This window comes from Oryzias melastigma, linkage group LG20 (genome assembly GCF_002922805.2).
Source record: "Oryzias melastigma strain HK-1 linkage group LG20, ASM292280v2, whole genome shotgun sequence".
Taxonomy (NCBI): Eukaryota; Metazoa; Chordata; class Actinopteri; order Beloniformes; family Adrianichthyidae; genus Oryzias; species Oryzias melastigma.
Window position 1 is genome coordinate 11,407,914 of NC_050531.1, and position 14,935 is coordinate 11,422,848.

The 14,935-nt window shown below is 35.8% G+C and overlaps 1 protein-coding gene across 5 annotated transcripts in view; it reads left to right on the plus strand.

Moving 5' to 3' along the window:
• The window catches only part of neto1l (neuropilin (NRP) and tolloid (TLL)-like 1, like), a 68,913-nt gene that overhangs the window by 40,120 nt on the left and 13,858 nt on the right, over positions 1-14,935 (plus strand). For all 5 annotated transcript variants that reach the window (XM_036217399.1, XM_024280401.2, XM_036217400.1 and 2 more), the window contains 4 exons: positions 6,117-6,158; positions 7,413-7,540; positions 13,637-13,719; positions 14,569-14,714. In XM_036217399.1, the coding sequence (XP_036073292.1) occupies positions 6,117-6,158; positions 7,413-7,540; positions 13,637-13,719; positions 14,569-14,714 (399 nt within the window). The remainder of the gene's footprint in view (positions 1-6,116; positions 6,159-7,412; positions 7,541-13,636; positions 13,720-14,568; positions 14,715-14,935) is intronic.

Genomic DNA, 14,935 nt, shown 5'->3' on the forward strand with positions numbered 1-14,935 from the left:
AAAATAAAAAAAAGAAAAAGAAACACCACTCGTAAATTTAATGTGTAGAATAATGGAATCTACTCTTTGATGGAGAGTGTTAAAACCCAATGTGCGTGTAGGTTATAGGAACAGAGGACAAGTGTGCCATTAGTTCAAGGAAACTATGTCTCCATCCTTAGATGAGCTTAAGCCACATTCTTAACGAAGTTAGACTTTTATCCCACACAGATGTTGAGAACTATAGAAAAACTTCAAAGAACACAATGTATGTCAAGAAAAAAAAAAAAACCCTTCATGTGTCAGCATCCTGATAGCAAACCTCTACGTTGTTTCTGTTCTGTCAGACTTAAAGACAGAAACATGTATTGATGCTTTGAACATTTCACCTTGCCATAAGCACAAGAGCATCTAAGCTTAGGTTTTGTGGAGAGCTTATAACTTCACAGTTAAATCAATTTCAATTGAAAAGCACTCTTAACTCATCTTTTTCTCGATTGTCGTACTTGAATAATTGATACAAATTCAGCCAATTATTGAAATTCTGAGGTGTTTAAGATTTGTTTATAATAACAGCTTTTATCAAAGGACCAGAATAAAATGTTCTCCTTGTGTGTCAAACACAGCTGTGCACAAGTCCTATCAAAGTTCTATAGACTCATATAATTAAGGTTAGGTTAGTGAAGTCAAAGCCTCGTAGTACCTTTCTGAATCAGCCATAATGGATGACCTGGAGGCCACAGTTTCATTAACCGTCTCAAACTTTGATTTTTAATTTCTGACAGACTTGGAAGAATGGGAATGGAAATGTGGCTGTTAATAAAGGTCATTAACGGATATTGTTTAGGAAATATTCCAGTTATCTTGCTTTGTGACATTAGAAGGATGGAATCAAGTAAAAATACCTGAATCAGACTTAAACTTCCTTACTCTGACGTCGCCTGGAAACCAGCATGAAGTGGTTGCGTTTTTGGTTCTCCATCTAAAATAGGATTTGTTGTACTTTCAAGCAAGACATTTGTCATGTTTATTTGTAAAAAGAAGCTTGTAAATCATGTGATAATGTTGCTTAGTGCTTATGGGAGGTAAAAAAGCAAAAACCTTTTCTAAAGGCCATCCCACACTGCCATTACGAACATTTTGCGCATGTTCCACGTATGTAATTTCGGTCTTTCATGATACATGCATGATATAAGTAAAGTATTTCATGCATCCCTCATTCCTCGTTGTGCGCAGATGTCCATCGAGGGTCATTGAAGTATGAAGAAACCATGCAAAGATCAGATAAACCCACGCTTCATTGACATTTTTCACTTTGATATTCAGCGTATTTAGTAGAAATCACATTTTTTTCAGCACCATGGACAGCAACTGTCATGGACCAAAGTGAAGAAATTCAATGACGTGTGGGCTTATCTGATCTTTACGTGGTTTATTCCTACGTCTTTTGTGGTTTTAATGTGATTCATTCATGATACATCTGTGAAAATTTCACATATAAAGACCAGAACATTTTCTATGTATGACCAAATTTCTCCAAAATGTACATAGCAGCAGTGTGACACGACCTTTAAATAGGGCTTCTTTTTAAAAAAATTGTTCTATTAGCTAAACACCTGCTGCTGACGGTATAATCTCATTATCTAAAACTGCTTTTCTGAATGTTGCTCCTCTGCTCAAGTAGAGGCTCATTTCCACATGAATGGAACCTTTCAACTTGTGTTTATCAGATTAATCTAATACAATGTGTGTTGCAAACTTCTCTAAAAACAAAAAGGTCAGATCTGATTGGAATCAGCATGATACCCTCGTTTGAACGCACCAACCAAAATATGAAAGAAGCATTTTCAGTTTGTACGTCCCACCCCTGTCTTTTTGACATTTTGCTTATCAGTTTCTTCTCAGCCCTTTTCAATTTTCCTATTTTTGTTTTTACTTTTTATCTTTATAAAAGAAAAATGGCTCCCTTTTCAAAATCAGTGAAGATTGTAGTCCTTCCTCATTAATTATGCCTTATTCGTCTCTACTTGTATGGAAATACATTTTTTGAGCATCGTTTTAACTGATAAACCCCAAAACTGTGACAAGACACTTAGTTATTATGACTTTTGTTTGTTGACTTCCAGTCAAATTTTCCTTATTTTTGCGTTTATTGTCAGTAAAAGTCATAAAGCAGCAACATTTGGTGCAACAAAAGTAGGAATATGTTCAATGACATATAAAATCAAAACATATGAATGCCATTAAATAGGTTTTTGTATTGCACATATATTACTGTATTGATTTTCTTCTCAGCCCCACTATTAATGTGTTTCTACTGTAGCCTAAAGGGGTCAAACCAAGCATTAAAACGAGGGCTTTGAGTCGTTTTTTAGAGGTTTGTTCTACCGTTCAATTTTTCATTTCCCATAAAGCACCTGTGTGAGTGATCAATTGAAACAGCCAAACCACATGACATAAATCCAGGCTCTCGGCAGTGCAGAAACCAAAATATTTTTTGAGGAAAAGTAGACTTTCCTACTTTCTGATGCTATAGTTGTGATGGCAAACTGCAGCTTCAATACTGACATTTTACTCTGCAAATGTCAGTTCCATTGAAGCTCCAGCCCTCACCTCAACAGCCAAAACAAAAGGAAGCAGTAATGAATACCTGTCATAAAATGTCATATAAGTTTTTTTTTTTTTTTCAAGTGTGTTTTCAGTTTCCTGCACTGATTTCTGGTGCATTACTTGCCGATATGAGTCAGTGACTCATACTGGTCAGTAATGCACCTTTCAAAGTAATGTATGGTTCCCATTACAGCTCTACAATCTTTGCTCATTTCAGTTCAATTGCATTACAAAATACAGGAAAACAAAAGATCTTTCCCAGAATTAGTAAAAAAAACAAACATTTTATTGAAGCTATACGCTAGGTATAACACTTCTAATTTGACATTTTTATCTGTTGGCACTTAATTTATGGTTGTTTGGTGTGATAACTCAAATGTAAAATGCTTTAAAAAAACGAATCACTCTTGTAGTGAGTAAATATTTGGTTACTTTTTGTTGTCATCTTGGATATGAAGAAGGAAATGTATATTCTGAATAATGGATGCTAGTTCGCCGTGCCTCCCTGGAGAAAAAAAAAATGACCTGTTGTGTTAAAGTGCCCTTGTAATGTCTTTTCTTGGGAGAGTGTATTCGAGGCATAAATTCAAGCAAAACATTATTTTCTCCAAAGAAAAAAAAAACAAAAAAAACATATTCATTACCACTGAGCTGTGCAAGGCCAGCAAAGTGGTTTCAATTGCGCTGTTTCTCCCACTCAGCTTTGAACAGACTGAATCATTCAAGCCTCGGTTGAAAGTAGCAGTTAATCAGTGGAAAAGTGTTGTAAAGTATCAAGAGAAACTTTTAAATCCTGAGCATGTCTTTTTGTTCACACAAATAATTTACAGTTCTGAATGTTCCAATTTTTTTATTTGACTTAAACATTGTTAGGATTAAGTCAAGGATTTGCTGCCTTTGGTTTTCTTTATCTCACAGGGTTTTATTGTCCAATATAATAAATATTCAGGCTATTAAATTCCGCATTTTATTGGCTCTTTTAAACATCTGATGTTGTTTTTGTTGGTTTTTAATCATTTTTTCATGTTTATTCATCACAAATGTTGACCCAGAGAGAAAGGTCAGAAACATTACCACATATAATACATATATGGTCAAGGAATAAGAAAACGGTGACATTTAGGCAAAGTTTCCCACTGTGCAATCAGACCTCATTTTCCACTCGGAGCTCAGACAGTGGCGGTTATGTCACGATGTGGCAGTGAACAATCAGATTTTCTGTGCGTTTCTAGTTTCTGGAAAGCGGTCTGCAGATCTGACGCGACAACATAATTGAATAAGATATGCTGGAATGGATTTTATGCTGTAGATGTGTCTTAAGTTCAGAGAAATAGTGTTAATATAGCTAACTTGAGGTCCAAAATCAGGGCCACGCCTCATTTACCTGATGACCTTCGCAAATCACGGAATGACCATCTCTAATTTACTGATTAGCATCTTTAATCAGCTGACAACTATCTTTCAGCAATCAACAAACATCTCTTATTTTTAATGATTTGATGACCATCTCCTATAACTGAAAGGTCACATTTTTAACCCAATTCTTCTCTAATTGTTCATTTTTGTTAAACTCTTTTTATTTACACTCTCCTCCCATCCATTGATCCATCACTTCCTACGACCAATATGCTATCCTCATCGATTCATTCCTCTCTCACACTGCCTCCTCCTCCATACAGGCTTTCTTTCCTCCTGCACATACAGTCTCATCCGCCCATCCGTTCTCTATACGTATTCCATTTCCATCCATTCATCCCCCACCTATACTCCCTCGTCTAATCCATTTGTCTAGTCCTTCCTCCTCCACCTACCATTCATCATTCTCATCCATCCATTTCCTCTTTTCTGTCCTTTCTTTGTCTTTTCTATCTCTGAGGTCTGCAGTCAATCCAAACTCATCAAGATGTTAGATGGATCCCCCAAAACTGAACCTCTGCACTGATCCAATTCTTACTCATAGTTCATATTAATAATTATCTGGTACTTTAACTTTTCATTTTTGTCATGGTTTTCTTTTTGCAAGTGAGCATGTCAACAGTGTTTCAATGGATATGAAAACAAAACTTCATTTGAAGAATTTCCTGTATTTCTTTCCTCACCTGACTGTGGGACAGACCACCTGCAGAACGCTCGTCGTAATCGAGCAGTTCACTGTAAGGTTGTTACATGGGATTCACATTCATTTTAAGGATGAACTATTCATCAGTTTTTTTAGACAAAAAAAATCTTCAAACACAGCATGAAGCAAAAGTAATAATGTGAAAGAAGAGAGATGATCCAGAAGTTCATTTCTGTCTTTTTGGAAATCAATCTTAGCAGTAATGTGGTATCTTTGGGTAAGCGGTTCAAAACAGGAAGTCATTACACAACTAAGCTCTTGTTGAATTAATTTGTTGCATCATTATACACAAAAATGGCTTTTTTTCCCATCTCCTAAATAAATACAAGTTGTGTTAAAAGTTAGGATCTTATAATCTAAGATCAATTCACGAAGGTATATGCATACATTTTGTCATCTGCCAAGTCTCTCGTTTTTGAACCCCCGAAGATTAAAGTTTTGCCAAAAAGAGTTCCTATTCCTGTGTTAGAGGACAGCTAGAAGATATTTACCGTTTGCTTCTGTATCATTCTACAAAAATCTAACTTCGCTTTGATGTTATTGTGAAGCTTAAGTTGTTTGTTTGCCTTTTCTCTTCATGCAGAATAAAAGCTGTAATGATTTTTTTTTTCTTTTTAGTTCACCGAACTTGAAAAGTGCTCATTTTATGTCAATATAAAAACATAATAGCAACATATTACGTAATATAAACACTGCAGCAGTTCTCATGTGTTTAGATCAAGGAACCTCTTTGATTCGGCAAAAAGAAAAGTTTAAAAATGATGAAGAATATCAAAATCCAGACATTTTAGCTGTCATTTTATACATTGAAAATAGGATTGTGTCGCCATACACACTATTTTTTTTACTTAATCATTTTTTTTAGTTATTATTTTTCCTTAAGAAGGCTGCCATTGTAACAATCAGATCAGTTTGTGATTGTCAGTCTCTAAAGATGATGGATTATAAGTTTATTAAGTCAATTTGAAAGAGCAACTGTAAAAATAAAATAGTACTTTGGCAATGCAATTTAAAAATATGCTGAATTTCTCTAAATGATGTACTCTTTTAGGTTACCAGGCCAGTCACTTGACTAAACTAAGTAGCTACATTTAATTTCTTTTTTTTTTTTTTTTTTTTTTTACACCTGCTACAGGCATTTAATTTTTGTATGTAACATGCCACACACAAAGGCTTCACTTTACTATATGTGATATCTTTATTGCAATACTAATAAAAAGGTTGAAGATAAATTCATTGTTTGACAAAAGAAAAAAAAGTTTTAACAGGTTTGTATGGACAGTTATACTATTTAATTTGATGAAGGCATATTTGCATATAGCATTGTGTCACTGTTTGTGGCTCTGCTGAGATTGAGAATTTGTTATTGTTCTTTAAAAATGTATGTTCCCGCCCCCTCTCTTTTCAGATCCAGACTTTGGAGACTTGGGAGTTCCTCCACCACTGCCCTGTAGGTATACTCTTCTGTCTCTGGTCCTCTGTCTTTCTTCTCTCTTTATGTCTTATTTTCACAAGGGAGAGATTTAAATGTGCCACGGTTTGGTTGGTTAGAAAAACAGGAAGAGGAAAATCAACAACAAAAATAAATAAATAAACAAACAAACAAAAAAACATTTTAAAATAGGAAGCCTGGCAAAAGCAAGATTACTAAAACCTTGGAACCGAGACGCACATAAAAATGAATAACAGATGAAACAAACACATGGCAGGAGCCAAACGGCTGAATTCAGTCATGGTGAACCGAAGCCGCTGAGAAAATAAACACAAACCAGGTGTGATCAGTGATAAAGCAAACTGGAAAAAAAAGATACAACACAAGCATTAACTACGAAAAGATTCCAAAAGATTAAAAACAGTTCCTAATGATACAACTTTTGTGCTTAAACTACAAAAAAATGTGGAATTTAATTACGAAAATGCAACACAGATAATTTCTACACTAATTCTACCATACTCCTCTTAAAAAAGAAAGTAATTAACTAGTTTGACGTTAATCTCCTACAGCTAAAATGTTCTAAATGTGTGCTCAGTTGGACTGAATTTTACATTTGTGATCATGTACGGTTAAGGCCATCTGAACTGTGAACAAAAACAGATTAAATTGCTGCATTATGTGCTTTCTATGCACTACAAAACCCTGCGACAGACTGGTGAACTGTCCAGGGTGTACTCTGCCTCCACCTAACAGATGTTGGGATAGGCTCCAGCAACCCCATCACCCCAAAAGGGATAAGTTAACCTTTAGCTTATGTATCTTCCCACAAGTTTTTTGTACCCATCATGTCACCATTTGTGGAGATGAATCTGATTAGTGCAGTCCCTTTCCGAGAAATAATACAGACATTCTCAGAATGCCAGTCTGTCTGTATTTCTTTCTGAATCTGTTGGCACACCGTTGTGCTCAGAAACTCTTTAACTGCCCTGATTTAACAACTCAACAGTCTGTGCCAAACTTTTAAAAAGAGCTTTTTCTTCATTCCTGTTCTTTTAAATTATAGTTGTAGCAGGAAGGCAGTAAAAAACACATTACCTTAAAAAAATAAAAAAAGAAAGATATCATTACACATTATTTTACTCAAATATTTGGCAGGTTTTTGTTCTCTTAAATTTTCCAAATGTGTGTGAAGCAAGTGAGTCCTCCCATATTGCATGAAAGCAGAAACATTTGCATGTTTGTTTATGCACATGCTGGTGTTTCTTTCAGCCTGTCAGTACGACATGGTTGGCCCTGAAGGGATCGTCGAGTCTCATCAGATAACCAGAGACGGCAAAGCTGGTGCTGCCGAGGCAGTCGACTGTAAATGGTACATCCGCGCTCCACCTCGTTCCAAGGTTAGTGCTATAAACTGTTGTCCCATCAAGTGCAACTTCGGTTTAAAGCTATGTGAGGTAAAGAAAAAAAAACACAGAAAAGTAATAAATAAAGCCAAGAAAAAACAGGCTGAGACAAATTTTGTGTTGTTTCTACAAGATGAGGGCTTGCATCAAGATGCTCTGATACAGTATGTGCGTTTGTTTGCAGCTGTAAGTATTAATATGTAAGCATTTGTGGGGTGGAGTGATTGCTTGCCGTCTGACCCCAAATAGGGTCAGGCAAAACGGGGGATTACTTTGAGTCAGTGCTATTTTTTTTTTAATCTTTGCATTGTTGCCAAGTGGAACAGAAGGAGAAGGAATTGGAGAGGAGAAAAGGAGAACAGGAGGATGAAACTGTGATAAAATAGCAGTTTGACCCTGAGGCTACAGCAGGCTGCACTTCTTTATGCTGCTGGTCTTTTGGATACACCTGAACACTTATTTATCCAGTCACATAGTGCCAGTTCACAACAAAAGTAGACTTTGTATGCTAAAAAAACAGTGTAGAGTAGTGATATGGGCATTTCAAGGACTCATAGGTCCACATATAGGGTCAAAATTTAATACTACTTCAACACCTTATACTTACTACTTTAGGTAAGCTACCAGAAGTACCTGTGTTGCATTAATCTCACAAGATGAAAAGTGTCCTATGGCTGTAGCAGCAGTGCTTGAAAAGGCCATGTTTTACAAGTGCTACAACCTTTCATCTGTGTCTAACTTGATCCTGGAAGCACGTAAAAGCTGCTGTAAATGTTCTTCTGGGATATTGCTGGTTCTTTTGTTGATGCACTAGCCAGATATTAAAAAATAGGAGCATATGTTTCTTTTTTCTGTTTTTTTTTCTCACATTTGTGTAGCCATTAAACTTTTTGATCAGCATGCAGAGGTGCTATTTTAACCTGACCTTTAACTAGATTCTTCATTTAAGAGATTAACATCTGAACTTTAGCTCCATTGTTAACATTCTACTAACTACCATAATTCTTCAACCATTTATGCATTTAATGTAATTCCAGCGGATTTTGAAGCAGAGAAAAGGAGCCTTATGCTGATATACAGCCTTTTACTACGGTGGCCCTGAAGTCCAAATCACATCAACAAATCACTGGACGCAAAAATATTTTAAAGATCAATGATAATTAAGTAAGCAGAACAAATATTAAAAATTCCAGAAAGCAAAATTTAAAAGACAAAAATGATTTAAAAAAAAAGAAAAATATATATTTTTTGGAAAATCAAAAGTAATTTCTAGAAAATGAAATTTTGAAAAAGCAAATACACTGGCAGCGTTTCCATTACACACATTCCCAAATGTTTATCACAATTCTATCAATGTTATAAAAAAAACTAGAAAAGTAGCATTAAATGCAATCATGCTAGTGTGAATGCATTTTGCTGAAATTAGTCGCTGAAGATGCTGAAGCTTTTTGCTGAAAATGGTGATGCAATTTACTTTAGTTGCTGAAGAGATATGCTGAAAATGCAAAATCTTTAAAATGTTAAATTTGCTTAAAGGAAATTTTGTTAAAGATTCATGAAAGAGCGCCAAAGTTGACCTAATTAAAAAAAAAAAATCAGTGTGTTGCTTAAATATGAGCTAAACTCCAATTTAGCCCTAAAAAACCTCAGTAGATGCCAATTACTAAAATATTATATCCTTTACAAAACAGATGAGATCATAGCCCATGAATATATTTAAAGGCTTGTTGCTAATCTACTTAAAACTTTGAAATTTGAAGACTTTCTCATTCATTTCCAATGAGGCATATTTTGCTCAATAATTCAAAAACTGTAAAGTTTTTGAATACCAAAAATACACGCAGTACTGTCATGAACAAACTGAACCATTTCATACCAAGATTGCTGAAATCACTTAAAGTGTGATTGAGATTTACAGTTTTTACGAGAATTGTGTGAATGCTTACTATGCATTAAATTAAACTGTTTCCAATATTTATGCAAATAAACACAAACTAACTCGTGATAAGTCATTCAAAAATGACTTATTTATAAAAAAAGTGGCTACAGATGAAGCAATTTGGGGAAAGTGGAACCAACAATTCCACATGACACGCTCAACTTTTGATGAACTGTGTGATGCTGTGAGACCTCTTGTGGTGTCCACCTGTGCGGGCGCTGTCACTCATTCAACGGGAAAAACATGTTTCCAAATTTAGTTTTGTGAAATATCTCAATTTTGAAACACCTCAAAAACCAGGACCTCCAAACGTAAGAAGTCTTTGATAAATCAGAGTTTTTGTTGTGTTTCCATTAGGCAAATTTACTATTGCAAATCAAATTTGCGTAATTTAATAGTCAATGTGAATGCAGCTAATGATAAACCATATTGCGTATTGGATGATGATATCCAGTATCGCCTCATATCAAACAACTTTCAGTTGAAATGATGGACCTAAGTTAGTACCTAACTTTCCAAGCGTGTGTTATTTAAGTGTCGCCGGTATTATCTTTGGTGTTGAAGGGTTAAACATTGCCTCAATTCTGCAACCCTGTTCCAGACCCACTACCGATAGGACAATACTTCTTACCCCATCTAATATGTAGTCCTGAATTGACTGTAAGCGCTTAAAAACGTGTTTCACAGCACTGATAAATGCTGAAAGATATATACAATTATCACACAGTAACAGAATTGATAAATGAGCATGTCAAGTTGAATATTTCACCTGATTAAATTGTCACTCAGTAGTTTTAAGATGTAAGTGCCAGGAATGATGTAGAAGAGCAGAACATTCCCTACCACTTTCATCTGCACTGTCAGAGTGTTGTAATGTATGAAATACATTTCCAGGCTTCTGTCAAACGTGCAGCAGTGGAGGAGCTGCATTGAATGCAACCACTACAAGCGCACCATCCCCCTCCCACCGTCGCTGAATGCTGTATGTGCATGCATGGGGTTATACTTTTTTCTCCCCGTGCTGAAATAGTACTGCACTGCGCCCATTGTGCCAGAAACAGTAGAGAGATAATGACATCCCATACTGCAGGCTCTAATTAGACTGCACCGGAGCACTCCAGAGGAAAAGTCGGAAGATTGGGTATAAAGTCGGAAAAACGAGGTGGATGAAGGAAGGAAAAATGGAGAGATACTTAATAATGCATTTTTTTCAGAGGTCTAAATGTTTAAGGGATGGGGTTTAGGGGTTAGATAGCAGATGGCTGAGAGAGATGGCAAGGGTAAGATTACCTGCAGGTAAGCAGTAATGACCATGAGTTGTTGCCAGAAGTGACAGCACTGCAGCAATTTTAATGCTATCATGGTATTACTTTATGACAGCTTCTGCCAAAAAAGGTTCTTTTATATAAACAAATACACATTTTGGAAGGAATAATGTTTTTTTTTCCTAATAAAAGTTTGCCAATTTGCTAGATTCTCTTTGGACGCCATAAATTCAGCTTATTCCCCTTTGTTCTGATCCATACTTTTACACCCCTCATGAGGCATTTCTACTTTTTATATGCTATTTTTTATGTTTGCATCACACTTCAGGAATAGTGGTAAATTAGTTTTGTATTATCGTTCATTTTGGTGCAGCACATTTTGAATTGTGTGCATCAGTGAATCCAAAATCTCTGTACAAATGTTTTTAATTAATCTTGGGAAACAATCAAAAAATTTGAAAAAGTTAGCTGTAAAGAGTATCGACAAGAGTGAGTAATAATTAAAAATTCTATCTAATAGAAATTAAAAGAGGAGTTCCTCTGGGATCAATACCATACCCTCTTTATTTTATAAATTAATCACCACCCCCGTTATGACACTACAGCACTGGGCTGGTGTTTGCCTGAAACAATTTAAGTATAAATACAATAAAAATAAATTATGAGTGCTACTTTTAAACTTTATTTGGGGTGGAATTCCCAAAAAAATGTCAGCTTGAATAAAGTTTTAAGGCTAAAAACAGCTGCAATGGGGGGGTGACAAGGTGCTAAGGGGTTTTGTAAGGGGTTGTTTAAAATATCCTCTTGTGTGTTCGGGTTCTTAATCTCCCCACCATGTGCTTGTTTCTCTAGGATTTTGAGTACCGGTATGTTCAAAATAAAGCTCAATAGATTTATTGCAGTTGTCCAAAAGCCATCCTGGAACCGTCTCTTGAGCTTAAGATAGCTTTGCAGCAGTTTGGCAACAAAAACCAAGTTTTGACTGATCAGCTACAAAGCAAACGTTTGACATCGCAGGCTCTAAAGTCCAGACCAAGGTTGAAGTTTCTCTGGAACTGCCGTGGCTTTCACATTTAGCTTGTAGTCGGGATGTACGGAATTGAATTTGCAAGAATCTTAGTGGTGGACTTGCTTACAAAGGAGATGTTTCAACCTACAAAGAGAAGGACAAAAACCCACGTCTGAGAGGGGAAGATAAAAGGAAGGAGTAAAGGGATTGACACCCACATGTGCAGGCGTGAGCTCGGGGATTTAAGCTGCTTTACTGGATTGGTGAATCTTGAAAAAGTATGTGGGTTGTGGGGGCACTTTAAAAATGAAATGTACTATCATGTACCATGTGCATTTGCACATCTGCATTTGCATATTGGTGTTCTTCAATACTTTATACCTTAGCACTGAACCCTTCTGTTTAACTGTTGTGCACATTTTCAATCAAATTTTGGCTCAGTGAACCCTTATGTGCCCGGAAAACTCAAAAGTCCGGAGCACCAGTACGGGTCAACGGGTGTACCGTATGTGACTAAGGCTTAAAATATGAAAGTTCTATTACAGTTTTTAAATTAGTGTCTCAAATGATTTAGGCAAAAATTGTAATTCTCAACTTACAGTGTCCTACATTTGCAGCTATGTCCTGCTGACTGGAATGACTTTGGTTACAGATGAATGCTTTCAGCGCGGCAGAATGGAAAACTCTATTTCTATCACAGATGTGGACTTGAGACTTGAACATGAGTTGCATTTAGGTCTAACATGCAAAGACTTGAGACTTGACTTCAATGACTTGTGAACAATTATTTATTCTTACTTTTATCTAGACTAAAAGTAAAAGATTTGTTCTAAATATTTTGTGTTGGAAACAAAGAAACACCAACTGTTTGTTATTGTGTCCCCACAAGTTATTTAAATGACAGAAATATTCATCTTAAATGTGAGTTTTATTTGACTTCACATGACAGCTAAATACTTGTGCCTTGATTTGGCATTTCCGGCCCCTATCTTGCCAACCAGTGATTATTTACTGAATATCTTTGCCGAAAGTGCCACATAACTGTTGCTTCTCCCTATTTTTTGTGAATTTAAATAGCAAAAAAAAGATATTTTCTAACCAAAATTTATGGTGATTTTTTTTTTCAAATCTTGCAGTTTAGGTAATATCTCAATAAAACCATAAATACAATTTTTGCTGCTGTCACTTAGAACTAGTTTGACATTTGTGACCTTGATGGGGTCTTCTATTACATATGTGGAATATAAAACCTTGGGAGAAGTGATGTTGTCAATGTCAGGTTGACTTTACAGAGTCGTACTGTAATGTTGGTCAGAGCTGTGGGCAGTGGAGCAAAGCTGCAGTTGATGAATGAGTGGCAGACAATGATCAGAAGTGTGGAATAGCCATCCAGAAGAGTCAAGGTGACAAGCAAGGTAGATATTTCACTCAGTAAGAGCTGAGGGGGTTAAAGTGCATGAACTGTTTCTGTCATAAATCGCATAATGATTCATTAAGCACAACGTGTCTGTTTTAGAGTGCGATTTTAAGGCTTCATTGGAGCGAGCTGCATTGAGTGTAATGAGGAGGAGCGGACATTTCTTCTCCTGGTTTGGAAAGCTTGCTGTAAAAAAAGACAGAAATCTCCTTAAAGTTGAATCTGAACCAATCTATCTTAGCAGCTAACAGACTGTCTCATTTAATTTTCATGTATCATGACTAGCTGCAGCCTGTCAATCTGCTACATCAGCTGCTGGGATGGCAACCGAGGTGCAAATTCAGCAACATTTAAGAGAGGGAATCGTTCATCTCGTCTGTTTTGATCACTTTCTTCATGTTGCTGTTGCTGCTTTATCAACTCTGCCTCACTTTATCTTTTTTCTTCCTCTTGTCTCTAGATCTATCTACGTTTTCTGGACTATGAAATGGCGAATTCCAATGAATGCAAGCGCAACTTTGTAGCAGTTTATGATGGTGGCAGGTGACTTTTTAAGTGTTTTTTATTCGTTGTCTTAAACGTTTTAGGTCAAAATCAGAAATTTGGATATAGTTGCCTTTCTTAAAAAATCTGTAGGATAAATTTGAGCTGAGTCAAAAACATAAAACAAAAATTTAAAGAAAAAACTGCGAACAAACCCAATTGGGGCCCACATTTTCTGCCCAGTTTTAAACCATATGGGGCCCTCTTGACCTTTCTGGCTCAGTATAAATTATATTATCAAAAATGTTCATGTTAATTTGTTGGATTTTGTACCAAAAAAATATCACTAAAAAGCAATTATTATTGTTTTTTGTCTTGAAATATTGGAAAATATGGACTGAAATTACTTGAGACAGAATTACTTTTTCAATACAAGTTTGATTTTGTAAAATGATTTCACTTCTTCCCTGGGAAAACTTCTTAAATTTGAAATTCATGAATATCAAATTTATATAAACCCCTTATAATATATGTATAATAGTCTATTAAATCTGTCTTGTGTTACTTGAAGGATTTGCCAGTCATATCCCTTCACCAAAATTAACTATAAACCCAAAGTTTATTTTTAACTATTGCATTTAAGTGTGAAAAGTAACTTTTTTCACAAGTTTTTTTTATTTCCAAGGAAAAGCAGTTACTTACACTTCATGTAAGACACATTGGTGGCAGTTTCATGGTCTGAGCTTATTTTGCAGGTTGAAATAAATGTATTTTTTAAAGGTTTGACTGTGTGAAAGAGCAATACATGTAAACTGCATCCACTTTCTGTAGGGTTTGTAATTCAGAATAACACTATCATGTTGCCGTGTAAGAAAATGTGCATTCTTATCTAACTCTGATTTGTTGCAGTTCAGTGGAAGACCTGAAGAGTAAGTTCTGCTCCACGGTGGCCAACGACATCATGCTCGTCTCCACGCTGGGAGTGGTCCGCATGTGGGCAGACGAGGCGAGCCGGAAAAGTCGATTCCGAATCCTTTTCACAACCTACCAAGAGCGTAAGAACAAGCTAAAAAAAAATCCTCAATTTCCCTCACATGTTCTGGTTCATTCCTCTTTTGGAGAAGATAAAGCCTCAGAAAACAGTGATGAGTTTCATTAGTTTCTATTTCATTTAAAAGTCCTTCCAAAATTAGATAAACACAAATAAAAAAAAAAGAATGTGAGCTCTTTTACATGATAGTTCTTTAATCGTAAAGTTGTTAAAGTAACTTTCCGA